We start from the raw sequence: 21515 nt of genomic DNA, 5'->3' as shown, positions 1-21515 counted from the left end.
CTCTGAGCTGCTTTTGCCTTCCAGCTGGGGGTTTGCTACTAAAGCATTCGCGAGAGGTGCTTTTCCGGAGCCCGGATCAAAGAAGAAGTCCCACAGTTCTTGTCGGGGAGACTGTACGCGGCTACGCGAGCTCCCGAAGTCGCTAGATTAACCATCACAGACTCGTGGCAAGCCCACTGTCCTACAGGGGACCCAGATACCGCAGAGCGACAACAGCTGACAGTCAGCGAGTAGCCTGTCTACCTGGGGACGGGCGTCTCCAGCATTTTCGGGTATGAAGCCACGTTAGCTCCTTCGCCCAGGGTTGACAGGTTCAGGCAAGAGTGACCAGGTCATTATATTGCACCCCGAGTATCCGCCCGCTACGACCCCTGGTTTCGACCTATGGATACCGGAGCCCTCATTCTGAATGCTGTGAGATGGCGTTGAGGTGCCTTCCAACGGAACATGTACCAAGAGAGAAAGGGTGGAGTGGCGCCTTGCTCTCTAGTGAGCCGCACAAAGGCTTGTCTTTCTGGGTCACCAACGGAGAGTTTATCTCCCATAAAAGTACCGGTGGCACGTCCCACCTGGCACACAGAACAACCCTCAACTGCGTCGCAACTTCTGCGGCTGGCTTCGATGTGCTCCACATTTACAAAGTGGGCGCCGCCCCGGCTATTCGGAAAGGTTGCCGTGAGACGGCCTTGTCAGCGGCTGTCCTTGAGTTGCAGCTCACACTGAGGACAGTGATCCAGCTTCGGTGGTAGCCATGCTGCTGGGACCAGCTATCGAGAGAGACAATCCGAGCCACGGCTGCGCAACCATCTGGCATCTTTCTTCATCTTGTAGTATATCTCAAATGCATTGCAGTGCACGCTTATCCATCGCGCGAGAACACGTTCCTTGAGGCAACACCAGTGCGGGGGGACCGACAGCCGTTTCTGGAGCTCTAAACGGCGCCTATGCCAGTAGCCCACACGCCCTGAAGTGCGAGTTGCATGGTAGACTGTGGGATCAGTTATGTTGAAGCTCGTTTCTCATCGGGTGCGGCGCCCTGCTTTCTTCAGCTTCCTCTCAATCCTCAACAGTGTCCCGCCTCCAAAGGCAGATGTTGATAAGGCTTCTGAGCAGCAAGTGACGAGGTCCTCAGAAGGCTGCGGCTGTCAGGATGATGTAAGCCGGTGTGCTAGGAACGGATGTGGGCTGCGGTACCCCCAGAGCTGTGGAGACACAACTCAAAGAGCAGCAAACCCAGCAAGTCGAGGTGACGGCCGCCCGCTCCCGCTCTCGATGGCTCAAAAAACACTCAAGCGGAGCGCCGTTTCTTGGTCAGCTGACCAGCAGTGAACTGCAAACCTCGCGCTTTTACGCAGGAATCCGATTGAGAGCACACTCCCAAACTGAGCGCGAGAAACCGGTTAGCTTTTCTTACTTTCCTATAGCTTTAGTATGATTAGCACCTGGGGGAAACCATAGTCGACAAATGCGCCGTCCTATGCCCAACGATAGCAAGTCCTCGCTTTCCAATGTGGAGTGAGCTGGATAATCCTTGCAGTCATTTTTCCTTTTGGGGCTGCTGAACGACCTATCAGCTCAGTCACTCCTTTCTGATTGCTTGCTCTTTCGGAGTCAATAACTACAATCTCTAACAAGCTTCCGCGCTAGCGCTTGAGTGCCGTACTTCCGGGGCGACTGGCCTCGGTGATGGCAGCTGCTTAGAGAGGATGGAGATTTTTCCGTCAGATCTTCTTCCATTTTTCTCGGGACCTTCCACGGCTAACCCTTTCTACCGTTCGCGCACATTAGGGCGACTGGCTGATTTTTTATACGGGAGGGAGTGCATCTGCTGCTTACTCCGAGATGCGGCTTTGTTCTCCAGCCAGCGACTCGCCTACTGAGATGGAGAACTTCGTGTCTGGAATCTCCACTTGTGCTTGGCAGAAGTCTCGCAGATGTTACTTTGCCTTCGGCTTTGTTGCTGTGCAGTGAAGAGAAGTCCTTCATCTTACGCGCTCCACTTTTCCTCATGGCAACTGGGGTTCCCGTTGGTGCTTTCGGCCCAAATGACGGGGTTAAGCGATGCGTTTTGCTGCGCTTATGCAGGTTCCTTCTCCTTTCGTCTATTATCAACTGGGCAGATGCGAGGCTGTTTGCTTGTTTCCTTCTGTCCGGGAGTCAGTCAGATTTCCTTGTTACACTTGCGAACTTGGCCTTGCAGTAACACTGGCAGGCCTAAGGAGCGTCATTCGTTGGTTGTGAACGCCGTATCGCTTCGTTGATCCGGGTGCCTCTCCCGCTTGTGCCTCCGATGTCTTTCTTTTTTTCGCTCCTGCGCCTTGTCTGTCGGTTTCTGTCGGACGCAAGTGTCGCTGGATTTAGCCGGGCCGGCTCTTCCTCCTCGGCTGCAATTTACTGTCCGCCTTGCTGTCGTGAGCCTGTCCGGGTTTTACCACTCGGGCGCCGGGGGCATAGCTGCGGGTACACTGTCTGGCCCAAGACGCTTGTATACTGTCTTCCTCTGGCCTCGGTGCCTCTGCCTCGTTCAGCCCCTGCAGCGTTAGCTTTGAGCTGTTGGTTTAGTGGTAGCGAGGGCGTGTGGCAACAAAACAGACACGCAGTGGCTATGCAAGATGTATGGAATTGCACCGGGGGGTGAATCAGGATTCCGTGTACCTCGGTGTTGATGTGCGGACTTCGTGCCGCCGAGAGGTTTGGCAGCGCCTGCACGGGTCAGCGAGCAACCCTCCGGAACGAGGTTTCGGCCGGTATAAGGGACCAGTCCCCCTGCATCTTTGACTCAACAGCATGAACGTCGTGTACGGCATTTCAGTCTCGTTTCTTCACACGATAAGACCATAGAGGCTTCGGATTGTCCGCAGCACAGTTCGTTCTCCTTCGTCTTTTTGACTGAAGTAGACAGCAGCGAAGTGTTCCGTTTGCCTTGTCAACATTCACTATGTCAACAGGTCAGCGTCTGTACCGCACAGAGGACACGGAGAAGAGTACGTAACCGAACATCAGTCGTTTTCAGACCGGATAACGAGTAGCTTGTGGCAATCGTTCATCGTTTCGGTGGTTTGAAGTTCTCGGGGGTACCGAACAGTTGTGACAAAGGGGGGGCAAAGCTGTCGAGGTGGAGCGGGCTGTGGGCTCCTGTTGGGTATCGACCTCGCTGGAAACAGACGAAGCTGTCGAGAGCAGGGACTGAGACGTGTGACGAAGCTGTCTATGTTCTCAAAGGAGACGCTCCAGCCATGGCAATCTTTTCGAAGGTAGGCATGATTTCACGGGACCGGGATAAGAGAGGGGAGATGTAAAGTTCGGCCTGACCTCAAGAGAGGGGGAGGCTATTTGTCGGTAGTCGTGGCCTCGCCTTCGTCACCCAGGTAACGGAGGGAGATCCCTCTTTCTCCGCTGGGGTGTCAGCTTATCTGAAGTTGAGGGACAAGGGTTTGCAGGAAACCATGGCGAAGGACCCTCTTGCCAGCGTCTTGACACTCCGGGAGATAAACTCGCGCACACAGGCGGAGAACCCGTGCTTCTTAGCTCGCTATCGAAGTGGGGCCGAATGCGATTTCAAGGGTGCCTTCTGTTTTTTGGTCAGTTCCGAAGTGGAGTATGTGTCACGTTTATCCACGTGCGTGCATATATTTATACGGGGCAGACATGTTCGCTTTGATGTTACCTGCACCTTAGTTTCATGTGGGCGGAGACGTACGTGTCTAGGGTGAGGAATTCTGTGTTCAGCTGTACCTTCATCGAGCAGCAGAGCTGTCTCAAACAGTTTCCAGAAGAGTCAGGTAATACTCGATAGGGGAGGCTTATGCACATCCTGTCACTGTCCCTTCTCGACTGGCTGCTCCAGGAGCACTATCTCTACGGTACTTCTTTCCTTCTCCCGTCAACAAATGATCTGGTGGCATGGTATAGCATGCGCAGTACTCTCCAAGACAACCGTCCTCACATACTGCGGTGTATGAGGATGTCCCTTACCAGCAGGCCTGCCACACCCTCCGATTAAGGTGAATTAAGTCGTGCCATCGCTCGCCAGTGAGCTGGAAAGAGTGTTACTTCTTTGTGGGGGAATCTGTGGATTCGTGGTTCTGTACAGGTGTCCGAGCAGTACACGGAACTGGTTAACTTCATCATTCGTCCTCCCCGAGATGACAGCTACACAGAAACAGACCTAGGGCCTCCCATTTTCCCTCTTGCCCGGAGGACGTACAAGCGTACTGGTACGACATAGAAAATTTTTCACAACGGTTTCTCTGATCAGCCTGTGAGGTACCGAGATAAAGGCATTTCAGCTCAGTTTCGGACTCCTTTTCATCTGCCGATGTATTCGTACAGACTAGGACCTTGAAAGTGAAAACTGGTTGTCGTGTTGCCGTAGAAACGTAGCTGGACAACACGCTCGGGAAGAATACTCGTCTGTACTAGCCGAATACGCTCGACGCACCCGACGCTCTTCCTTTCTTCTTTCTTCGACGATGACTTGGGTCGGGGGCTGTTAGCGTCTTCTCTCTCGGCGGAGTGCCGCGCGCAGCGCCTCAAGAGGAAGAGACGGGTGCGGAGCTTGACTTTGTTCCCTATTTTTTCCATTGCAGATGTGGTGTTAATCAATCGTCGGAACCAGAGACTGCAGTGCAGTCATTTTGAACCTATAAACAAGTACGTCGCTAGGAGAAGTCCGTCAGCTACAACTCTGCTTTCCTCTGTGGTCACGTCCTCGGTAATGGAAGGCGTTGTCTGTCAAGAAATACTGGAAGAAGACTGTTTTTCCGTTCTGTCTGTGTGTAGAATGTTTTTCTTTTTCCGGCAATGTAGGTACTTAGTATAGAAGACAGAAGTCTAAGATTTCCTTGGGCATTTTCCTGGCTACACTCGTGCTTGTACTTAGTTCTTGTAGGCTTGGAGCTTTAGCACGTGTGCGTGCTTGGTTCCCAACTGGGATGCCTGACATCAGATAACCGTGCACTACGAAGTCGGGTTTCCTCAAGGTTAGGACCCGGTTTTCAAGGCAAAGATGTGTTCAGGGATCTTTTCCGGGTATTCCCGGCTTGGCCGCCAAAGTACCTATGGGTTGTTGAATGTAGATACGTGCGTAAAGGTACCGTGTCACAGCCGACACTCGAAGGAGGGGATGGAAGTCCCGACATGACGTATGAAGTGGCTCTCGACGCAGGAATCTGATTAGCAGCTCCGCAGATCACGGCTCTCCAGGTACTCACCGTCTAGGGCACTCACGGGCTCGCTTGATCCGCAACACGCCTTAATAACTGACTATACACCGCGCACGGTACGTGTCCTTCCGCCCCCCCCGTGCGCGGGCACACTGCCACCGCTCTACACATCGGTCATGACGTCAGCAGGGTTAGGCGGTGGGGTTTTCACGTAACCTCCTTTCACTCCCAGTGCTTCGGACGCCTTGGTTGTTCTGCCATTGGCGAGGCACGTAGCGGGGACCCTTTCGGGGCTGATTGTCAACCAAGGTGCTTTATAACTAGGGAAGCCATTGGTACGTACATGCAAACAGGTGCTTCGTGGGTTTGGTGCAACGGGGGAATTGCCGCGGGCTCGGTCTTTGTGTCAGTTGAGAGGCTGAGGTATGCATGCATTTTGAAGAGTTGCCTGGGAGTGCATCCGGAGGCAGGCGAGTTCTGTCTTTTTGTCACTCTCGTTCTCTGTGCGCAGGCATCGATCACAAGAAAAGCTTCCGTGCGTGGTATATCTTCACGGCAACTGCTCGTCTCGCGTCGAAGCACGTAAGGGGCCCTCTGCTCTTGCTTCGTTTTCTTTTCTTTGGCAAACTCCCTTGTTCTCCAGCGTTGTCGGGCGAGCAGGGTCCAAGTGTAGATGCAGCACCTGCCCTCCATCTGAGAGTGTTTGCAAGTCTGATGTCAATGCGTGCACCACTTGCGTGTAGACGAGCTGACACTTTCGTCAAACCGGTAAGGTCTGGCTCACATATCTCTTTCGGTGCTCTGGAAACCGAAGCAGTTTATCTGTCTGCCGAACGGCCCTTGAAAGTGTTCCCCTCAGAGCTCTGATTCTGACTAGTCGGCGCCGGTGCTGTATCCGGAGTATCCATATCTGAGGGTACAACGGGAGTGCGTAAACGCGCTTAGATGTACGGGAAGAGCGTAAATGTATTTCTTTCGAAACAGAATGTATGGCGTCAGCTATAACGGCCGATGTGTAGAGCGGTGGCAGCGTGCCCGTGCAAGGGGGGGACGAAAGGACATGTACCGTGCGCGGTGTATAGTCAGCTGCCTTTTCTTGAGTGCGATGGTGTGCGCCTGCGCAGTCGGAACGTTGCCTGTACTTTTGCCGCAAGGCATCACTGTTTTCGCTTTTGACTTCGCGGGAAGCGGCAAGTCAGATGGTGCTTACGTCTCCCTGGGTAAGAACACTCGTTCTGTCAGCTGCAAGGATGTTCAGCCGCCGCTCTTCTGTATAGTTGTTTTCATCCGTCGAATCGTCCATGACCTCAGGGAGGCGTCAGCAGTCGAACATTTTCGCTTGCTGATGTCTTGATCTCCCGTGAGGCATACTGAGGGTTACGCGTCTTCACGCAGGTAGTGAGCTGTTGATAGAGATGTTTTTTTTTTTTTAAAAGTCTCTTTTCTGTAATGCGTAACGATACCCAGCACTCCACGTGGATCGCTACAGACTGCGTCCCTGCGTTGACGTATATGTTCATGTGCATGTATATGTGTATATATAGGTGTAGAGAGAGAGACATTGGGAGAGAGATGCGGTTACGTGCCAGCACATGGTTATGTAGAGAAGCTTGTTGCCTCAGGCGCGTATGCTTATCCTAGTATTTTCAGTGTTTTTCCTTTTGTTTTCATATTTTTCATAGCATGTTCACCTTTCCGGTGATCTGGCCTTAGATATAAGCGGGGAGACGTTGTACGTTGCTCCTGAACTCCTTCGCCTTGAGAGCAAGAAGTGTATACATGGTTCCCGACTATTCGCATAGCTCAGTTCCTTCTCGTCTCCGAAGGCCCCTCCTCTGCAATCAAAATCACACCAGAGTGGCAGGCTATCGAGGTCTCGCTTGCGGTACAAATATATGCATATAGTTCCATCAGGGAAGCTACCATGCAACGTACTGCACTGGCATCCTCGGTTCACGCGTGTGTAGTTGCCGTATTCCTTGGAGTGTATCCGTTCGTCTCTCACGTGCAGGGTTGTAGGGTCGTTCATTCAGATCTGCCTACCTGCCGACCTGTCCCCATTCGAGTACGTCTCTGGAATCAGCGTTGGCAGGCGTGTGCTCCTGTCTGTTTCTTCAGGTTGGTGGGAGAGAGAGGACCTCGACGTAGTTATTGAGCACCTGAGAGCCAGTGGGACGGTGTCAACCATAGGACTATGGGGTCGGTCAATGGGTGCAGTCACAGCGCTACTGCATGCAGACCGCGACCCATCGATCGGAGGCATGGTAAGCATCCCACCACCCCAGCTCTGTGAAGCTGTTCTTTGGTAAAGTATCCCATAAGTTTTCTCTTAGCTTCGTTGACTGTTCCGAATTTCAGGTGGAGTCATGGTGAATCGTGTCTAATAGTTTTGAAGTCATCCAGATATCGTCACTCCTTCTGTGGTAATCTGGTCTCGGCATGTACGTATGCGTTTATATGTCTGCGTCTCTAGCCCCGAAGGAGACTCTGTCAACTCAGTTCACGTGAAGAACGTGTTTGACTCTGCCAACTCAGTTCACATGAAAACGGGTTTGACTCTGTCGTGTACAAGACCAGAGGTACTCGCGGGTGCATGTAAGTGTGTCGGCAATTCCAACATTCGTCCTCTTTCTCTTGAATCTGTGCGGTCGCTTCTCTGGAGGTTCAACTAGTTTCGGGCACTGTCAAGCGGTGTGTCACAAGGGGTTCACTTACTGTGCAGACAGGATCTGATGTACGTGGGTATACACGCTCTAGGATGTGTGGAACTATTGACATCTCGACGACGCGAAAAGCTTTTAATGCTCGGGTCGTGCGGGGGTTTGGTAGCTCGTATATACGTGTATGAAGGACGTTCGATGCATCTTGCCCTTGAGTTTCTGCCTGCTAATCAACTGAAGTTCTTTACTAGTCAGAAAAACAACGGTTCTTTGTGTTCGAGGGTTAATGGTCTGTCGCGGGCATCGAGGCTGGCCATCACAGTCGTTGTCCGTAGTCTGGTGCTAGCTCATTTGTTAGCAGGAGTTACGTCCATTCCTAACACAGTTAGCTTTCAACTACTCTCGACCAATCTGCGTCGAAAGGTGATGCATGCAGACAACAGTGCATACCTACAGAGAAGCATCTTTCTAACATAAGACGGGTACCGTGTTCTGCATCCGTGGAAAGATACCAAAACGCGGCAATGAAGTCTCGACAGGGAGGACGAAGTACAAGAAGAGAAGGGGATTGGGGAATTCCCTTGTCCCTTACGCGCCTCGGTGTGTGACTTCCTTTGTGTGTGCAGATTCTTGACTCTCCTTTCTCGTCTCTCCGACGGCTTGCTGAGGAACTAGCAAGCGTTGTAGTAGCTTGGAGATTACCGCGGTTTGTTCTGAACTCTCTTTTAGGCATGGTAAGAGCTTCGTCGTCTTCTTCGTCCTTTGTTCCCTATTCGTTCGTTTTCTCTCCCCGACGTCTCTCCGTGCGTGCTATGAAATGAGAAAGGATCAGTTCTTAGAGACGTCGTTGAGACCCGTTGTTCACAGTATATACGGAAACTCGACCAGTTCACTCTGAAATCCCACTATCTACTCGTTGGTTTCGTCGATGCCTGTCCTCTCCCGTACTGTCCGACCCGCGGCAGCTGTTAGCATACCCAGTCTTCTTTCTTTCCTTTTGCCTACAATTTGTTTGATGCTTGTGCTTTGTGTAAGGTGCTCTTGTTTGAATTCTAGAGCCTTCCATCGAGGAATACTATGTTGACGACGCTCTACGTGTTGTGTGCTTCTCTTCGTCTTCCATCGCCGCTTGTACCTGCTCTCCTTTTTCTTCTCTTCTTTGCCGCTGGGTGCGTCTTCTCGTATAAGTTCTTCTCTCTGTTCGGGTTATCTGAAGAGTGCCGTGAGGCCATTTTCTTTCACGTATGCGTCGCTAGGCGCTACACTCCCGGTGCTTATCACTTTCAAAGGTGGCGACATGTCGGATCCTTTTCATCACTCACAACCCTTCGCGTAGTCTGTTTCTTATATTTTTTTGGCCAGGTCCGTACGACCATCATCAATAAGGCTGCCTTCGATATAAACAACCTCGCTCCAATCGACCACGTAGGACATACATTTATTCCAGGTAAGGTTCACTCCCCCACTCTGGAACTATTGTTGATCTTGCCGACCACTTAGTCTTGGGGTAGGACAGGTACTCCTATTGTCTTTATCCTCTCAGACGCGGAGCATTATTGCCTTTGAACGCTAGTGCTTTTTCTTAAGACAACACAGATGCGAGCCATGTCTTCCAGGCTTTGCCTTTGTTAGAGGGTATGATGGCCGGGCATGTGGGTGTATGCGTCTCCAGCTATGTATCTGTCATCGGCTTCTGGTCCGGTGCTTTCGCTTGGATGCGTAGCCACATATAGAGGTACGCATGATCTTTCTCTTGTGGATCTGCTGCCTCTTTCGTTCCTGTGTCCTTTCCTCTTGTGTCTTTTTTCTCTTCAGCGCTTTTTGTAGTTGCTAAGGAGGACAACTTCATTCTCCCGTCACACGGAGAAGAACTGTTTGCCAAGTACGCGGGTGACAGAAATATTGTGCACGTAGCGGGAGACCACAACAGTGTGCGACCGCGGTTTCTCAACGATTCAGCTGCTATTTTCTTTCATACGTGCCTAACCTTGCAAGCCTTAAGAGCGTCAGGGAGGACTTCACCTGTCTTGAGGTCCCCGGGAAATGTGGATGATGTCGTCGGAGGGAGTGAGCGAATAGGAGAGAGAAGTGGCGCAAGAAGGGATATGAGCGAGGGAAGAAATCTAGCCGGAAGATCAAGGTTCTCTAGTGATTTCTCCTCAGGTGTTGAGGTGAGATGAAATGAGCGAAGACGTAGTAATTGAACCGACGCTTTCCTTGTGGTGCACTGGGACAGGTTTGCCTGTGCGTGGACTATTGACTTTCAGTGCTTTCGGAACAAGTCCTGATGCTATCTACCTCGCGAAGTGTTTCAGGGAACCATCTGCATATACCTATTCCAAATCTTCATTATGGCCGTCGCGCCGGACATGCTGTGGCTCTCAAGGCCACCAAGAATGACTAGCGTGTGTTATAACCTGCGCTGCTCGTGCGTGATAGCCGTAGCCGTTTCTCGGCCTGTTACTGCCGAAGTCACGTTGGACTCAGTTTATTTGCGAACAGCGGCTTCCAGCTGGTGTGGCATGCAGGGCTCTTCCTTCCCCAGTGCGACCACTATGCATCATGGTGATATTGCCGGGAGTCTACGGTGAAAGACACTCCTGTATATGTCTACTGCTTGTATGCCTCCATGCGTCACATACACGCACGTCAAAGATTTCTTTTGTTCTCCGAGGAATTCGGTTCTCTCAGTCTAAGAAAAGACGATCGGAGAATCTAACCGCGCTTTTTGTCTGTCTCTGGGCAAGTGAATCGAAGCGACTCCGTCTTCTTGTGGGTTCTTTCCCCCTGCTTCAGCCTGACGCATCTTCTTCGAGACATCGGAATCGTTCTACCCCTCAGATGTCGAGACTAGCAAACCAACTTGAGTTCGGTAAGTTTCCTTGAAAATTCGCTTCGAGCTCTGTTAAGCTACGCCAGACACACGCATTCCCACACGACCTATATATGATATGTGTGTTGCATCCCAGCGGAGTCAGGTCTCTCTCTCTACAGGTGACAGTTACGAGAGGAGGCCCCGAGAACACTCCACGCGAATGTACGTACGTAGTGTTGGTGTTGGCGTGGGCAGTTGCTCATTCTTAGCGATTCTTTCGTGTCTGCACAACCTTCCCTTTTTCGATGCAAGACCTGTATGTCTACTTCACCTGTTATAGTGGCCGGTTGAGACAAGCCTACAGGTTCATGCGACGTCTGTATCTACGTGTAGTACTTTCCGTTTTTGTCAGGTCAGACTAATTGCCTTGTTGAATGCTCAGTATAGCTCTTCCAACAACGCTCAACCTTCATGCAAGGCGACTCACTCTCCCCCGCGTTTTGCGTCAGCGTCACTCCGTGTGATCTCATGTGACGTCGTTATACTTCTGTTCATGTGTTTTCGGATACTTTTCTCAAGTTGAAGCGATGATTTGGCTTGTTCCGCCTGTGTAGGGGAAGTCCCGTTAATACCCGGGAAGGCATCTTCCCAAGAATCGGTTTCGCATTTCTCCTTCCCAACAGTTCGGTTACGGTCGGGAGACAAGGAAGAGTCGTCATACACATCTCACACCAGTGAACTACAAGAGCAGGGGTGTTCCACCAAAGGTCAAGATGCTGGGCGTTCGCCTTCGCCGTCTCATCAATTGTTATATGGGGGAGTACAGTTGCCTCGTCGGTCCTCTCTTCTTGTTAAACCTCGTAGTCTCTGGAGACGACAGGGTAGCGATAGCTCGGAGAACCCATCAGATAATAATAATTCAAGCAGAGGAACAGGATACGAACGTCAGCATGAGAATGCGGCTAGGCAGGCATCCTCAAGAAGGGAAGGAGGAAGCAACAACAAGGCAGATGGCTCCGACCCGACACTGCTCTTGGAGAGTTCTTGCAGGAAGGGTGACGGAAGGAAGTTTGCTAATGGTCTCCGAATGATCACAAAGTGTTCCTTCGTTCGAGGCGGAAGTAGAGAAGACGGCGGAGGACAGGACGAACGGCGGAGATGTGAAGGGCCTGATGATGATTCTAATTTCCCGCCTGGCGCTCAGACATCGGTCCGTGGTGCTGGGTGGCCAGAAGGAAGTAGTGATGACAAGAGGAGAGGTGTGGGCACCAGTAGTAGGAATCAAGGAGAAGACGAAGAAGGTGTTGGTGGAGGCTTTGGCCTACTGGCGAGTACACATGAGCTCAATGATATGAGAAGGCCCGAAGCTGCATGGCGCTTTTCACCTGACGAGGATGGAATGGTGCAGTTACTTGCTTCCGAAGGTTTCAGTGATGATGTAAGCTTCAGTTAGGGCGTCAGCCCGTTGGTGACTGAATACATTTTCTGTCCGTCTGTGAGATTGTGCCGCTGGTAGAAGTCGCGAAACGGCAGGAGAGCAGCAGGGACCCGCGCCGCCGGGGCTGTCGCCTGGGAGTCTGAAGGTGTCCCCTCACTGGTATGGAAGTTTGTATGGCACATATATGGAGCTAGTTACCACTAACATAGCTCGATTGGTCCTGTCTCTGTTCAGTCTGTGTAGCTTGGTAGGGTCAAGAGAAACACAGTGGACAAGCCGAAAAAAAAAGAGTATATATGATGTGCTAGTGCACTGGCACATCATATATATTCTCACGCTTGGGGATGTTGAGCGTTGCTCCCAGGCCAGCTCGTGTATGTATCCCAACAGTGGTTGCGAGTTTTCTGAGGGAGTGTTCTTTCCGTTCAGTACGTATATTCTCTCGGGTCTCTTCTGTAGATAGCGAGTGGCGGTGACTGTTCAGTCGCAGTGAACATATGTACAACTCCGTAAGGGTGCAAGCTCGCATGGCCTGTTTTTCTTTGCCTGTTTTGCCAATCGATTGCCGCAGGAAGACGAGATCGTTCAGCGGGCTGTAGCTCTTTCTTTGGAGGAATACTTGGCGGCACGACAGAACAGTTTGCAAGATGGGGCAAGGAGTAGTACAAGCTCTCTCGTTAGTGAAGACCATCCTGCACGGTTTGATTCAGTTGCTCATCATACCTCCGGTCCCCCCGCCTCGACGACTTGTAATGTGGAGCATTCAGTAAACACCGTAACAGCACAAGATAATGCTAGCTGGCGTGATGACGGCAAAAGAGAGAGCTGCTGCGCCCGTAATGAAGCGCTAACTGACCGAGTACAAGGCTATCAACGATCGGGGACGACGGATTCTCGAAACGGCGAGGGTGGAGTAGAAGCTGATGTGACGCGCTCTCTGGACCACTATAGAGAACATATGTCACACAGGCGGCCTGCTAGAAATGGAAGTGGAAGTCTTGCATTTTCCTGTGGTTCTCCTTCAACTTCGCCTTCGGTGAATGCAAGCCGAAGTAAGGGGAGTAACATAGATTCTAAGAACAGTGGGGGTCGCACTCCGAGTGAACCATCTGATTCTCACATAACTAGCCAAAGGAGTCCGTCAACAAGCAGCAGTAGTAAGCTAATCGGATTGAAGGAATCAAGTCAGGAGAACATCTTACGGTCAAATAGTCGGAAGGAAACGGCCTACGCTGCCGCTTCTCCAACCTCACCGTCTTCGGCATCCTCTCCGCTTGAAGGTGGATCTGCTATTAGTTCGCCAATGTCTCAGAACACCCAGGCACGAGGAGGACAGGCAACACGTGACCGTCAGAGATCTTTAGGTCGTGCGTCTTTTTCTATACCATCTTTCGGCCTCTCTTTTGCTAAACGAAGAACGGGTGACCAGGAAGATCAAGGAGGGAAATGATTGACAAGGGAATCTCCGTGGAGATGATAATACCGCAGTTCTCAAACTTCTCTCCCTGTCAGTACTCATCACGCGGACAAGCTGTCACGTTTTCGTTGGTAACTTCAGTCTTGAATTTATACCGGGCGGCTCTACTGCACAATGTGAGGCCCCCTTCCCTCTGAGTCATGTACTTCCCTTCCCCTATTCCATGGTATCGCGCCGCAAATGAACTTCCTGGAAAAAAGATTGTCGTGAGCTCGGCCCAGCGGCCATGCCATCGTGAGAAAGCCTTCGTAGCGAAAGATTTTCTCGGAGGATGTTGGTACTGCAAGTCGCACTTCGGTGGCGAGAGGGGATCACCGCTGTCTAGAGGACGCGTGTCCGCTTGCGTCAGCACGAGGGAATCCTGCCGGCAACCAGTTTCCAATGCTGCCTTCAGTGGTAAACGAACATCACGGAGGCCGTACTGTACTGGGCATGTGTCGGATTCGTATCAACGGGCTATAGCTGCTGAAAAGGCAGGTCTTCGTCGAAGGGCGTGTGCAGTGCTTTGACTGAAGCGCAATCTGGTAGCGGCCCTCGCTCACTACGTCGGTATCGGGCCTATCGAGTTGGACAGCCTCGCGCCTACTTTTTGCCGTAGAAGAAACGTGTTTGCGCTTCGTGTCGGAAGTAGAGGGTTTGCACTATTGTTTCAGCAGTTAGCACGTGGATTCGCTGAAGGCTAGGGTTCGAATGCTCAGAGGCTGATTTCACATTTTACCCCAAACAGCAATTATCGCGAGCGGCAGCTGTTGCAAGTAAACTGCCGACCAGACCTGCGACCCACGTACTCTAGGGCGGAGGCTCCTTCGGAACATCCGGCGGACAGCCAGAAGCCGTATAGTCACGAAAAAGACTAACGCTAGCTGTTTGGGGGAGGTAATCGTCTGCTGCTTGAAGGTCTCGCCCAGGCTTGTCTTCACCTCTCGCCGTCGTGACCAAAAGAAGGACACCGCCCACGTGCACAGATAGGCAAGTTTCTTACTGAACAGCAGAACCTTACGCAAATCTTGATAAGAAAGACTGTGTAGCAGTTGAACATGAACACGCCAACTAGAATACAAGGTGACAAGAGATCAGCTAGTCGTCCAGAAATGCTACGGAGGAGAGATTAATCAAGGCCACACAACTCCGGGAATTTGAGTAGTGGCTTGCGAGCTTCAGACTAGAGCAGTCTGCCTGTCCTTGTCCCATAGTGCCGGGTGTACCTCCCCAGGAACATCCTCCGTCCGCACATCACTCTCTCGGAACATCCCCGCGAACCCTCTCTCCCCAGGCGTTCAGGAATACACCACGTGGTCGACACTTATATAAACCGTGTTTGACTTCCCTGGTCCTCTCGGGTGTCACACGGCTTTCCATCTTGGTCTAAGCTGGGTCCCCTCCATTCCTTTTGCCGCGATCATGACTGGCTTTGACTTGCCGACAGCAGAGGGACACAGTCTCCGAATTTCCTGTGCCAGCAGCGTAGCCGCTGCCCCGTCGTTCAATACGCGTTCACCCCCCTTCTTGACAACGACTGGCGGGGGAGCTTGACATTTGATTCGTGCTTTGGGTCTGGTCAAACCACTCGCGGAGAAGCCCGCCTCCTTTTCGAGCAATTCATCTACAGATGCCAGTGGCTCTGGGAAGTCGTCCCATTTGTGCTCGTGGGAAGCAGACAACGAATTCAAGCCGAGAGCGGGTTCCCCTGTAAACAGCGAAGAAGGGACCGGGGGAGGATCGGGTTGGTCGAGATATCTCAAAGAAGTCAGCTCGTGATCCGACTGCAGTCTGTCTTCTTCCAGAGAGTCGCTACCACAGTTGAGCCAAGGCTCTGTCCTACCTAATCCCCGCGCCCCGTACCGCCCTCTAGTCCCGACAGTAGAACCGTCCTCCCAAGCAGGAACGTGCAGGTAATCGGGGACACCTCTTGCGCGCAGTCCACCTTTTTCTAGGGGAAAGGACGCACACGCAGCATTCCCGGCAGCACCCTTTTTTTGGTCTCTGCGAGGCACAAGGGGTGCGCCAACTTTAGTGAACCTCATCTTCGGCCACTGTATCAGAGAAGTAGCGCAGAGAGGTCGACCAAGGGTAAGACGGTCAAGATACCTGGACATACCGTGAGCGTAAGCCCCCAAATTGGCTTCAGAGCCTCGCGGTGAAAGAGCTGCCTCCGTCGGGCTCTGGTCGCCTAAGAATCCACCGGCATACAAAAGACGAGCAGAGTTGGGGAAGGCTCCAGAAATCTTAGCGTCCTCGTAGGGCTCCTCCACTGCACGGAGAAGCTGAGACCTGGAGGGGGAGCGGAGAGGAGGAAGAAGCCGCGGAGACGATAGACCAGAAGAAACTCCAAAAACAGGTGTGTCGGCCGAGGGCAGAGCATGCCCAACGGGGTACGACAGCCTACCCGGTCGCCTGAGGCACTTGCCCCCTGCCCCACTGTGTCCAGCGAGCTCCCTGGATGCCCGCTCCACCAGGCGGTCAAGATAGAGAAGTGCGGCGTTTGCATCTGCCCCTGCCCTGGTTCCCCCTTCTGGACTAAACGCTCGTCCTGCTAAGGTGACAGGGCCAAGGCCCGTCCTTCCGTAGTGGCGCTCGGGGGATGAAACTGGACTTCTCCGCAGGCGAGATTCGTCAACGGATTCGTCAATCCCTTCCAACATAGGCCTGTCGTAATGTGCTTCGGGGTGGAGTGCCGGAGACTCGTCGGAAAACGGCCGGGAGCGCGCCAGGGCGACTGGCGCACATGTGACTTCACCCGCGTTGTCCCAGCAAGCCTCCTCGACAGATGTCCGTAGTGCGGTGTCGATCTCCTTTCTGTCCGCATCGAGACGAAGTTCTAGGCGTTCCAGTTCATAGCTCTGGCGGCTCAATCCAGATAACTTGTGAATTGGTGACAGCACACCGGATACATGCGTGTCACCTTCACCTCCCACTTCCTGAATGGAAGACGAAAACGACACCCCAGTCATTTCTGTCTTCAAACATCCTTCTGTCAAACTTGTGTTACCGTGAGACTCGCTGCAGGCTGAGATGAGAAAATCTGCGTTAGCAGTTTCACAAATGTGTTCTTGTCCCCTCACTCCCTTCGCCGGAGCCAACTGATGCTTTGAGGAATGTGCACGGCCGGAGATCGCACTGCGCTCCTGCAAGACTCCCCGGGTTTCTGTCTCATCACTTCCAAACAAATTCTCGTCTCCGCCATCCTCCCCGACGCTCACGATTCTCTGCTTCATGGAGCCTTTGTTTTCTAAGGGCAGAGCACAACACTGTTCCCGCAACAGTGGCTGAGACGCAGCCCCCAGGGCCACTTGCGCGAGTGCGGTTGACGAAACAGGGGGCGACTGCCAGCTGCTAAACGGAACGGGAGGGAGCTGAGGCCGTGATGAACGTTCGACTGTCATTCTTTTAGACGCTATACACGCTGACGCAGTGTCCAACAGACAGCCACTAGGGCCGCGGCCACCGATCCTACCCTCGGGAGAAGCGCTGGAAGGATTTGCTCGACGCAGCTGTGTGTTGTTTGCCTCAGGTGAATGAAAAGTCCCTTGCTGAGTTTCCATTTCATAAACCAGGAAGAAGCGGAGGTCCCGAATCAAGCGTTCCAAATAGCACACGTAGCGACGGGAGGTACGCAGTTGTTCTTCAACCTCTGTCAACCGGGATGCCTTCATCTGAGCTTCAGCTACCGCGGCGTGCCATGCACCCTCAAGTCGTCGTACCTCACCCTCCAGCTGCTTCGAACGCTCTTCCACAGTTCTGAACTGAGTGGTCAGTACCCGGTGATCCTTCTCCAGGGCAGTGAGTGAATCCTAATTCAGACACACACGAACAGAAATATCATGAGAGAGCTTGAGTAGATCACGAACTCGTTTTGTAACTCCGCTACATATAGTCCCCGAATGGTACTATCTTTCACATGCACAAACCGGATGACACTGACAAACAATAAGCGCCGTGATCCCAAGTACAGAGGCAGTTTTTGTAAGGGAAAGAAGGCCTAGTCATTCTGCTGAAACTATCTCGCCCGGCTGCTGAACAGAAGACGCTTCCGTAAGCTGCCGCTGCCGGTCCCGGACTACCTGCCCTTTTGCGCTGTCCATGGAGCGCCGCGCCAAAAGAATGATACTTGCGGCTCCATCGCCGTGGCCCCACCGAACATTGATTTGCCTCACCTGAGTTCACATGGTTCTTTCTGAACAAAGACTGATGGGGTCCTGTAGCAAACTGCAATAGCTTAGCAGATTCACTCACTCGTAAGTTCTCGTTTTCTTTGCCAAGGCGGAAGCATTCCTGCGCGGCCTGCCGGAAATCATCCTCGCCCTGGCGGCGAAGCCTCTCAAGGTCTGCGCTCTGACAGAGTGCAGATCCCTTAAGCGCGGCAAGCTCGCCCGACAGTGTCTCCCGGTCATTCTCCAGAGAACGTATCAAGGAATCCTTCTCAACTAATTCTTGTCTCTGCTTCTCCATATCTTCCTTGAGTCTGAGAATCTGAACGAACAGACAAAATTCCTTGCAAGGCGAAGTATGAGACGTTTGAGTAACGTGATATAGGATTATTGCAAAGGTACGTGGAGCATTTAGCTAGGAGCTGTTACGGTCTATTACCACTTTACTGGAAAGCGAAAGTACGATTCCTCGAACTCCGACGGTATACTCACAGCGCGGATGTCCCGCAAGTATGCAGATTCTTTGCAAAAAGTCTGGAGAGCTCGAAGCTCCAGATGCGGAAGCACACCAGGCATCAGTGTTCACGGGGTGCAAGATCCATTGACTTTCTGAATACCTCACTTCGCGAAATTCAGCTCCTCTGGACCGGGTTCCCTGTTGGAGTTCCGCGTGCAAGTCTTTTAGAAGTTTCATTTTCTCATCCAGGAGCTCTTGGAGCTTCTCAGCACGGCGTTGAAGAGACTCTTGTTCTACCCCAGAAAGGGCGCTGTGGAGCTGGGCTGACGACGGTGCGGGTAGATGATCTCCCACCACCAACGGCGTGGACGCCGTTGGTTCGAATGGTGGCAACATGAAGCCTATGGGCAAAAGGCGGAAACGAACGCGAAAGAAGGAATCTTCTTAGTAAGAAACAGGGGAGACGAGAAGCATTTCTAGAGCAGCACAAGAATCGTAGCAAGCCCGGCGGCCAGCGATACTCAGAAGCAACTCTTGCCCCGGAAAGGCTCAGTGAAAAGCAAACACATCTACAGATAGCAACAAACCGTGTACTGCCTTGCTTTCTCTATTACTATCAGCGCTTGGCTGGCGCATGCGGGGAAGAAGAGGAAGGAACCAAAGTGCGAGGTCCCACCATCACAGGTAGAACTCTTCTAAGTGACGGAGGCGAGCTGCTTACACAGATTGTTGCTTCCCGCTTTTTCAAGAGTAGAAAATGGTTCCTTGGAGTCTTTCGCTTGCTCTGACACAGCTGAAATGTACTTGGCCTCAAAGCGTAGTCGTTCGACTTCTTTTTTCTTTTCCCGCAGCTCCTTCTTGAGGTGTCGCAGCTCCCTCTTACGGTAGGGAGTTGAGCTGCCTTCATCCGCAGACGTCGTACCCTGGCGATCCTCACGCTCTCTCCGAGAGGAAGCATCTTTCTGCGCCTTCTCTTTACTCTTAGTCACCTCTTTAGCAGCGGGGCGAGGCTTTCTGTCCTTTCCTTGAAGAAAGCCGCCTCGCTCAGGAACATGTATGTCAGTTTCACCAGGAGCACTGTATGTTGACTGCACGGCATGTTTCTCTCCTACGTTTTGCGAGCCGGACTCCTCGGGCGATTCCCTCTCTCTGGAGCCCACCGAGTGACGCTTTTGCTGCTTCCTCAACACTGAAGGTCTCCTTTCATCTCTACGGTGGGATCCTGCGCCTGTCTCCTCCTCTGTAGCATGTCCCCGGGAAGACGCGTGACGTCGATGTTGTCTCTGGGTTGGCGCCCCTGTCTCGTCTTCTCGTTTCCCGTTTTTTCGTATCTCGTCTGCTGCCGCGGGCCGGTCCTCTCTTCCGTCATCGGCAACCATGCCTCGTCGGTCCCGGCGACCCCCGTCCACAGCCTTGGATCTGAAGTGACCAGGCGTGTCTGCGGAGTAAAGCGGCGGTACCCGGGGTGTAGGGTGATGGGAATGAGAACTCGGCAGTCTGGGAGCGGGACTCTCCGGAAGTAAAGCAAGTGTTGAGGAGGACAGCCGACTCATGGAGAGGTCGGCACTAGAACGAGCACTCCCTGAATCAATATGCCAGGCACGATCATGGTGGATACCCGTGTCAGAGTCTCCCCGAGGAACCACTCTTTCTCCATTCCCTCTTCTGCCCAGGATTTGATCGTCAGATCCGATATTGTAAAATAGTTCTCCAGTGCCTACGCGAGGAGTAACGGAAGACGATGCACGGCTTCGACTTGGGAAAGAAGGAGCGTAAGGAGAGTACGCATCTGGAGGCAGGGAGATGCGAATCTCGGAGGCGGCAGCCACACTGGTCCCTCCGTTCAAGCTGAAAGGAGGAACCGCTTCCATGTGTCTTTGGAGCGGGGTTCAAGCGTGCCCTCAGAAACACAAACCGGGGCAAACGACCGACTGTTACGTGCAAATTACTGGGGGATCCTTTTCCTGAGCTGTCCGTGCCATGAGACTCTCCGCTATCTCCGTAGAAGCAAAGCTTTACGAAAAGGGAACGACACAGGGAGCCTCAAAACAGGAAACGGGTCCCCGGTTTTTCCGCCAGGCTATCTCCAGACAGAAAACACTTATGAGAGAATCTGTTTTATGCACCCGAACTGAGGCAAACAGTGGCAAGGGGCGGGGGCCAACTAATCCACCCGAACGCATCATGCGAACGCAAATCGGTACTGATATGTAAGACCATCCCTACAGTCAACTCCCGAGTATTTCTCTGTCCTCGTGCCACCCTGAAGAGCTGAGTGTGCTCCGACGGGCAGTAGAGGCTTCAGAACACTTGTCACAGAACCGTAAAGAAAGCTTATTCAGTCTCGAGAAGAAACCCCGGTGCCGTGGAGGGAGTAAACTTGACGCCCGACAAGACAAGGAAAGCGTCTGCGGCCTGGTTTGGCCTGGCGGCTGCAACAAACTCAGATTAACGCAACAAAAGGAGTCCCTGAGAAGAGTCGGAAGCGAGCAAGGTGGTATGTTGGCGCGCAGTATCGCTTCGGGAGAGCAGGCGTCGCTGCAGTGGCTGCGTCTACTCAAAGACAGTCAGGGGGACAAGGCTGCTCTTGAGAAAGTAAAGTGCCAGCTGGCGGAGAAAACGGGTCCGCGCGGAATTCAAAAAATAGAGGTATGTAGGCTTCGTCGACCACCCAGTATCGTCACCGATTGTCTGCGCGCAGCGGGTCGCGTTTTTCAGCGAGTCACAAGAGGACACGAAGCCGCGGAGCCCATCATATAGCATCGCTTGCTCGGAGGCATCGCGGCCCCGCCGCGATCAACCGTCCCCAGAAAAAAGGAAGGGATATCCTGACGTAAAACGAAGGCAATTAACCCTGATCCCGGTGCCTCCTCGGCTTGAAGAAATGAATCAAGGGGCGCTCACAAGCTGCATTCGCGTTTGACTGACTGGTTGTCGATATAGGGACGTACTCAATGAATGACTGCACATGGCGTACGAACCGCTCACAAAAAAGAGCCCGTGAGGAACGAAGTGCAAAGAGAGTCCACTATGTTTTTGTCTCGTCGGGAAGAATACCGGAAGCTTCCATGCCACGCCTCCATCGGGGCCGTGCGAAAATAGGAGCTAGTTCCCAGCTGTCTTGCTCCCTGGGACCTCCCCGGTGTCGCAGTTGCATGGCAAGCTGGGGCCCGCCAGCCCGCTTATCACAAGGTTACGACACTGGAGCGAGCTGCGCTCAGGCGTTAGCCTTGCCGTTGTGTTGCCGCACTCTAATTGACGTGCAAGAGCCGTTTTCACTCGTCTCTTTGAGACGGCTCGGGTTGTCTCGTGCACCCGAAGGGCGTGGCTGGACTGCTCGCTCGTCCACCGCTGG

The 21515-nt window shown here is 52.7% G+C and overlaps 2 protein-coding genes across 2 annotated transcripts; one reads left to right on the top strand and one right to left on the bottom strand.

Annotated features, from left to right (window-relative positions):
- Window positions 1-1429: 1429 nt before the first annotated feature.
- CSUI_004845 (protein c14orf29) lies at window positions 1430-13528 on the top strand (the record flags this gene model as incomplete). Its single annotated transcript, XM_068065026.1, has 13 exons — window positions 1430-2411; window positions 2949-3254; window positions 4094-4217; window positions 4590-4653; window positions 5677-5747; window positions 6290-6385; window positions 7284-7429; window positions 8452-8559; window positions 9188-9272; window positions 9641-9996; window positions 10622-10697; window positions 11255-12078; window positions 12650-13528. Exons 2-13 carry the CDS (start codon window positions 3237-3239, stop codon window positions 13526-13528), a joined length of 2847 nt encoding a protein of 948 aa, XP_067922999.1. The 5' UTR covers window positions 1430-2411; window positions 2949-3236.
- Window positions 13529-14624: 1096 nt separating this feature from the next.
- On the bottom strand, window positions 14625-21190 carry CSUI_004844 (uncharacterized protein). Its single transcript, XM_068065025.1, has 4 exons — window positions 18882-21190; window positions 18326-18561; window positions 17789-18025; window positions 14625-17346 (listed from the first exon to the last, which is right to left on the bottom strand). The coding sequence occupies exons 1-4, from the start codon at window positions 20029-20031 to the stop codon at window positions 14899-14901; spliced, it is 4071 nt and encodes a 1356-aa protein (XP_067922998.1). The 5' UTR covers window positions 20032-21190; the 3' UTR covers window positions 14625-14898.
- Window positions 21191-21515: the final 325 nt, after the last annotated feature.

This window comes from Cystoisospora suis (assembly GCF_002600585.1).
Source record: "Cystoisospora suis strain Wien I chromosome Unknown contig_2319, whole genome shotgun sequence".
In the NCBI taxonomy this organism is placed as follows: domain Eukaryota; phylum Apicomplexa; class Conoidasida; order Eucoccidiorida; family Sarcocystidae; genus Cystoisospora; species Cystoisospora suis.
The sequence above is the reverse complement of the archived record's forward strand: the minus strand, read 5'-3'. Positions and strand labels throughout refer to the sequence as shown.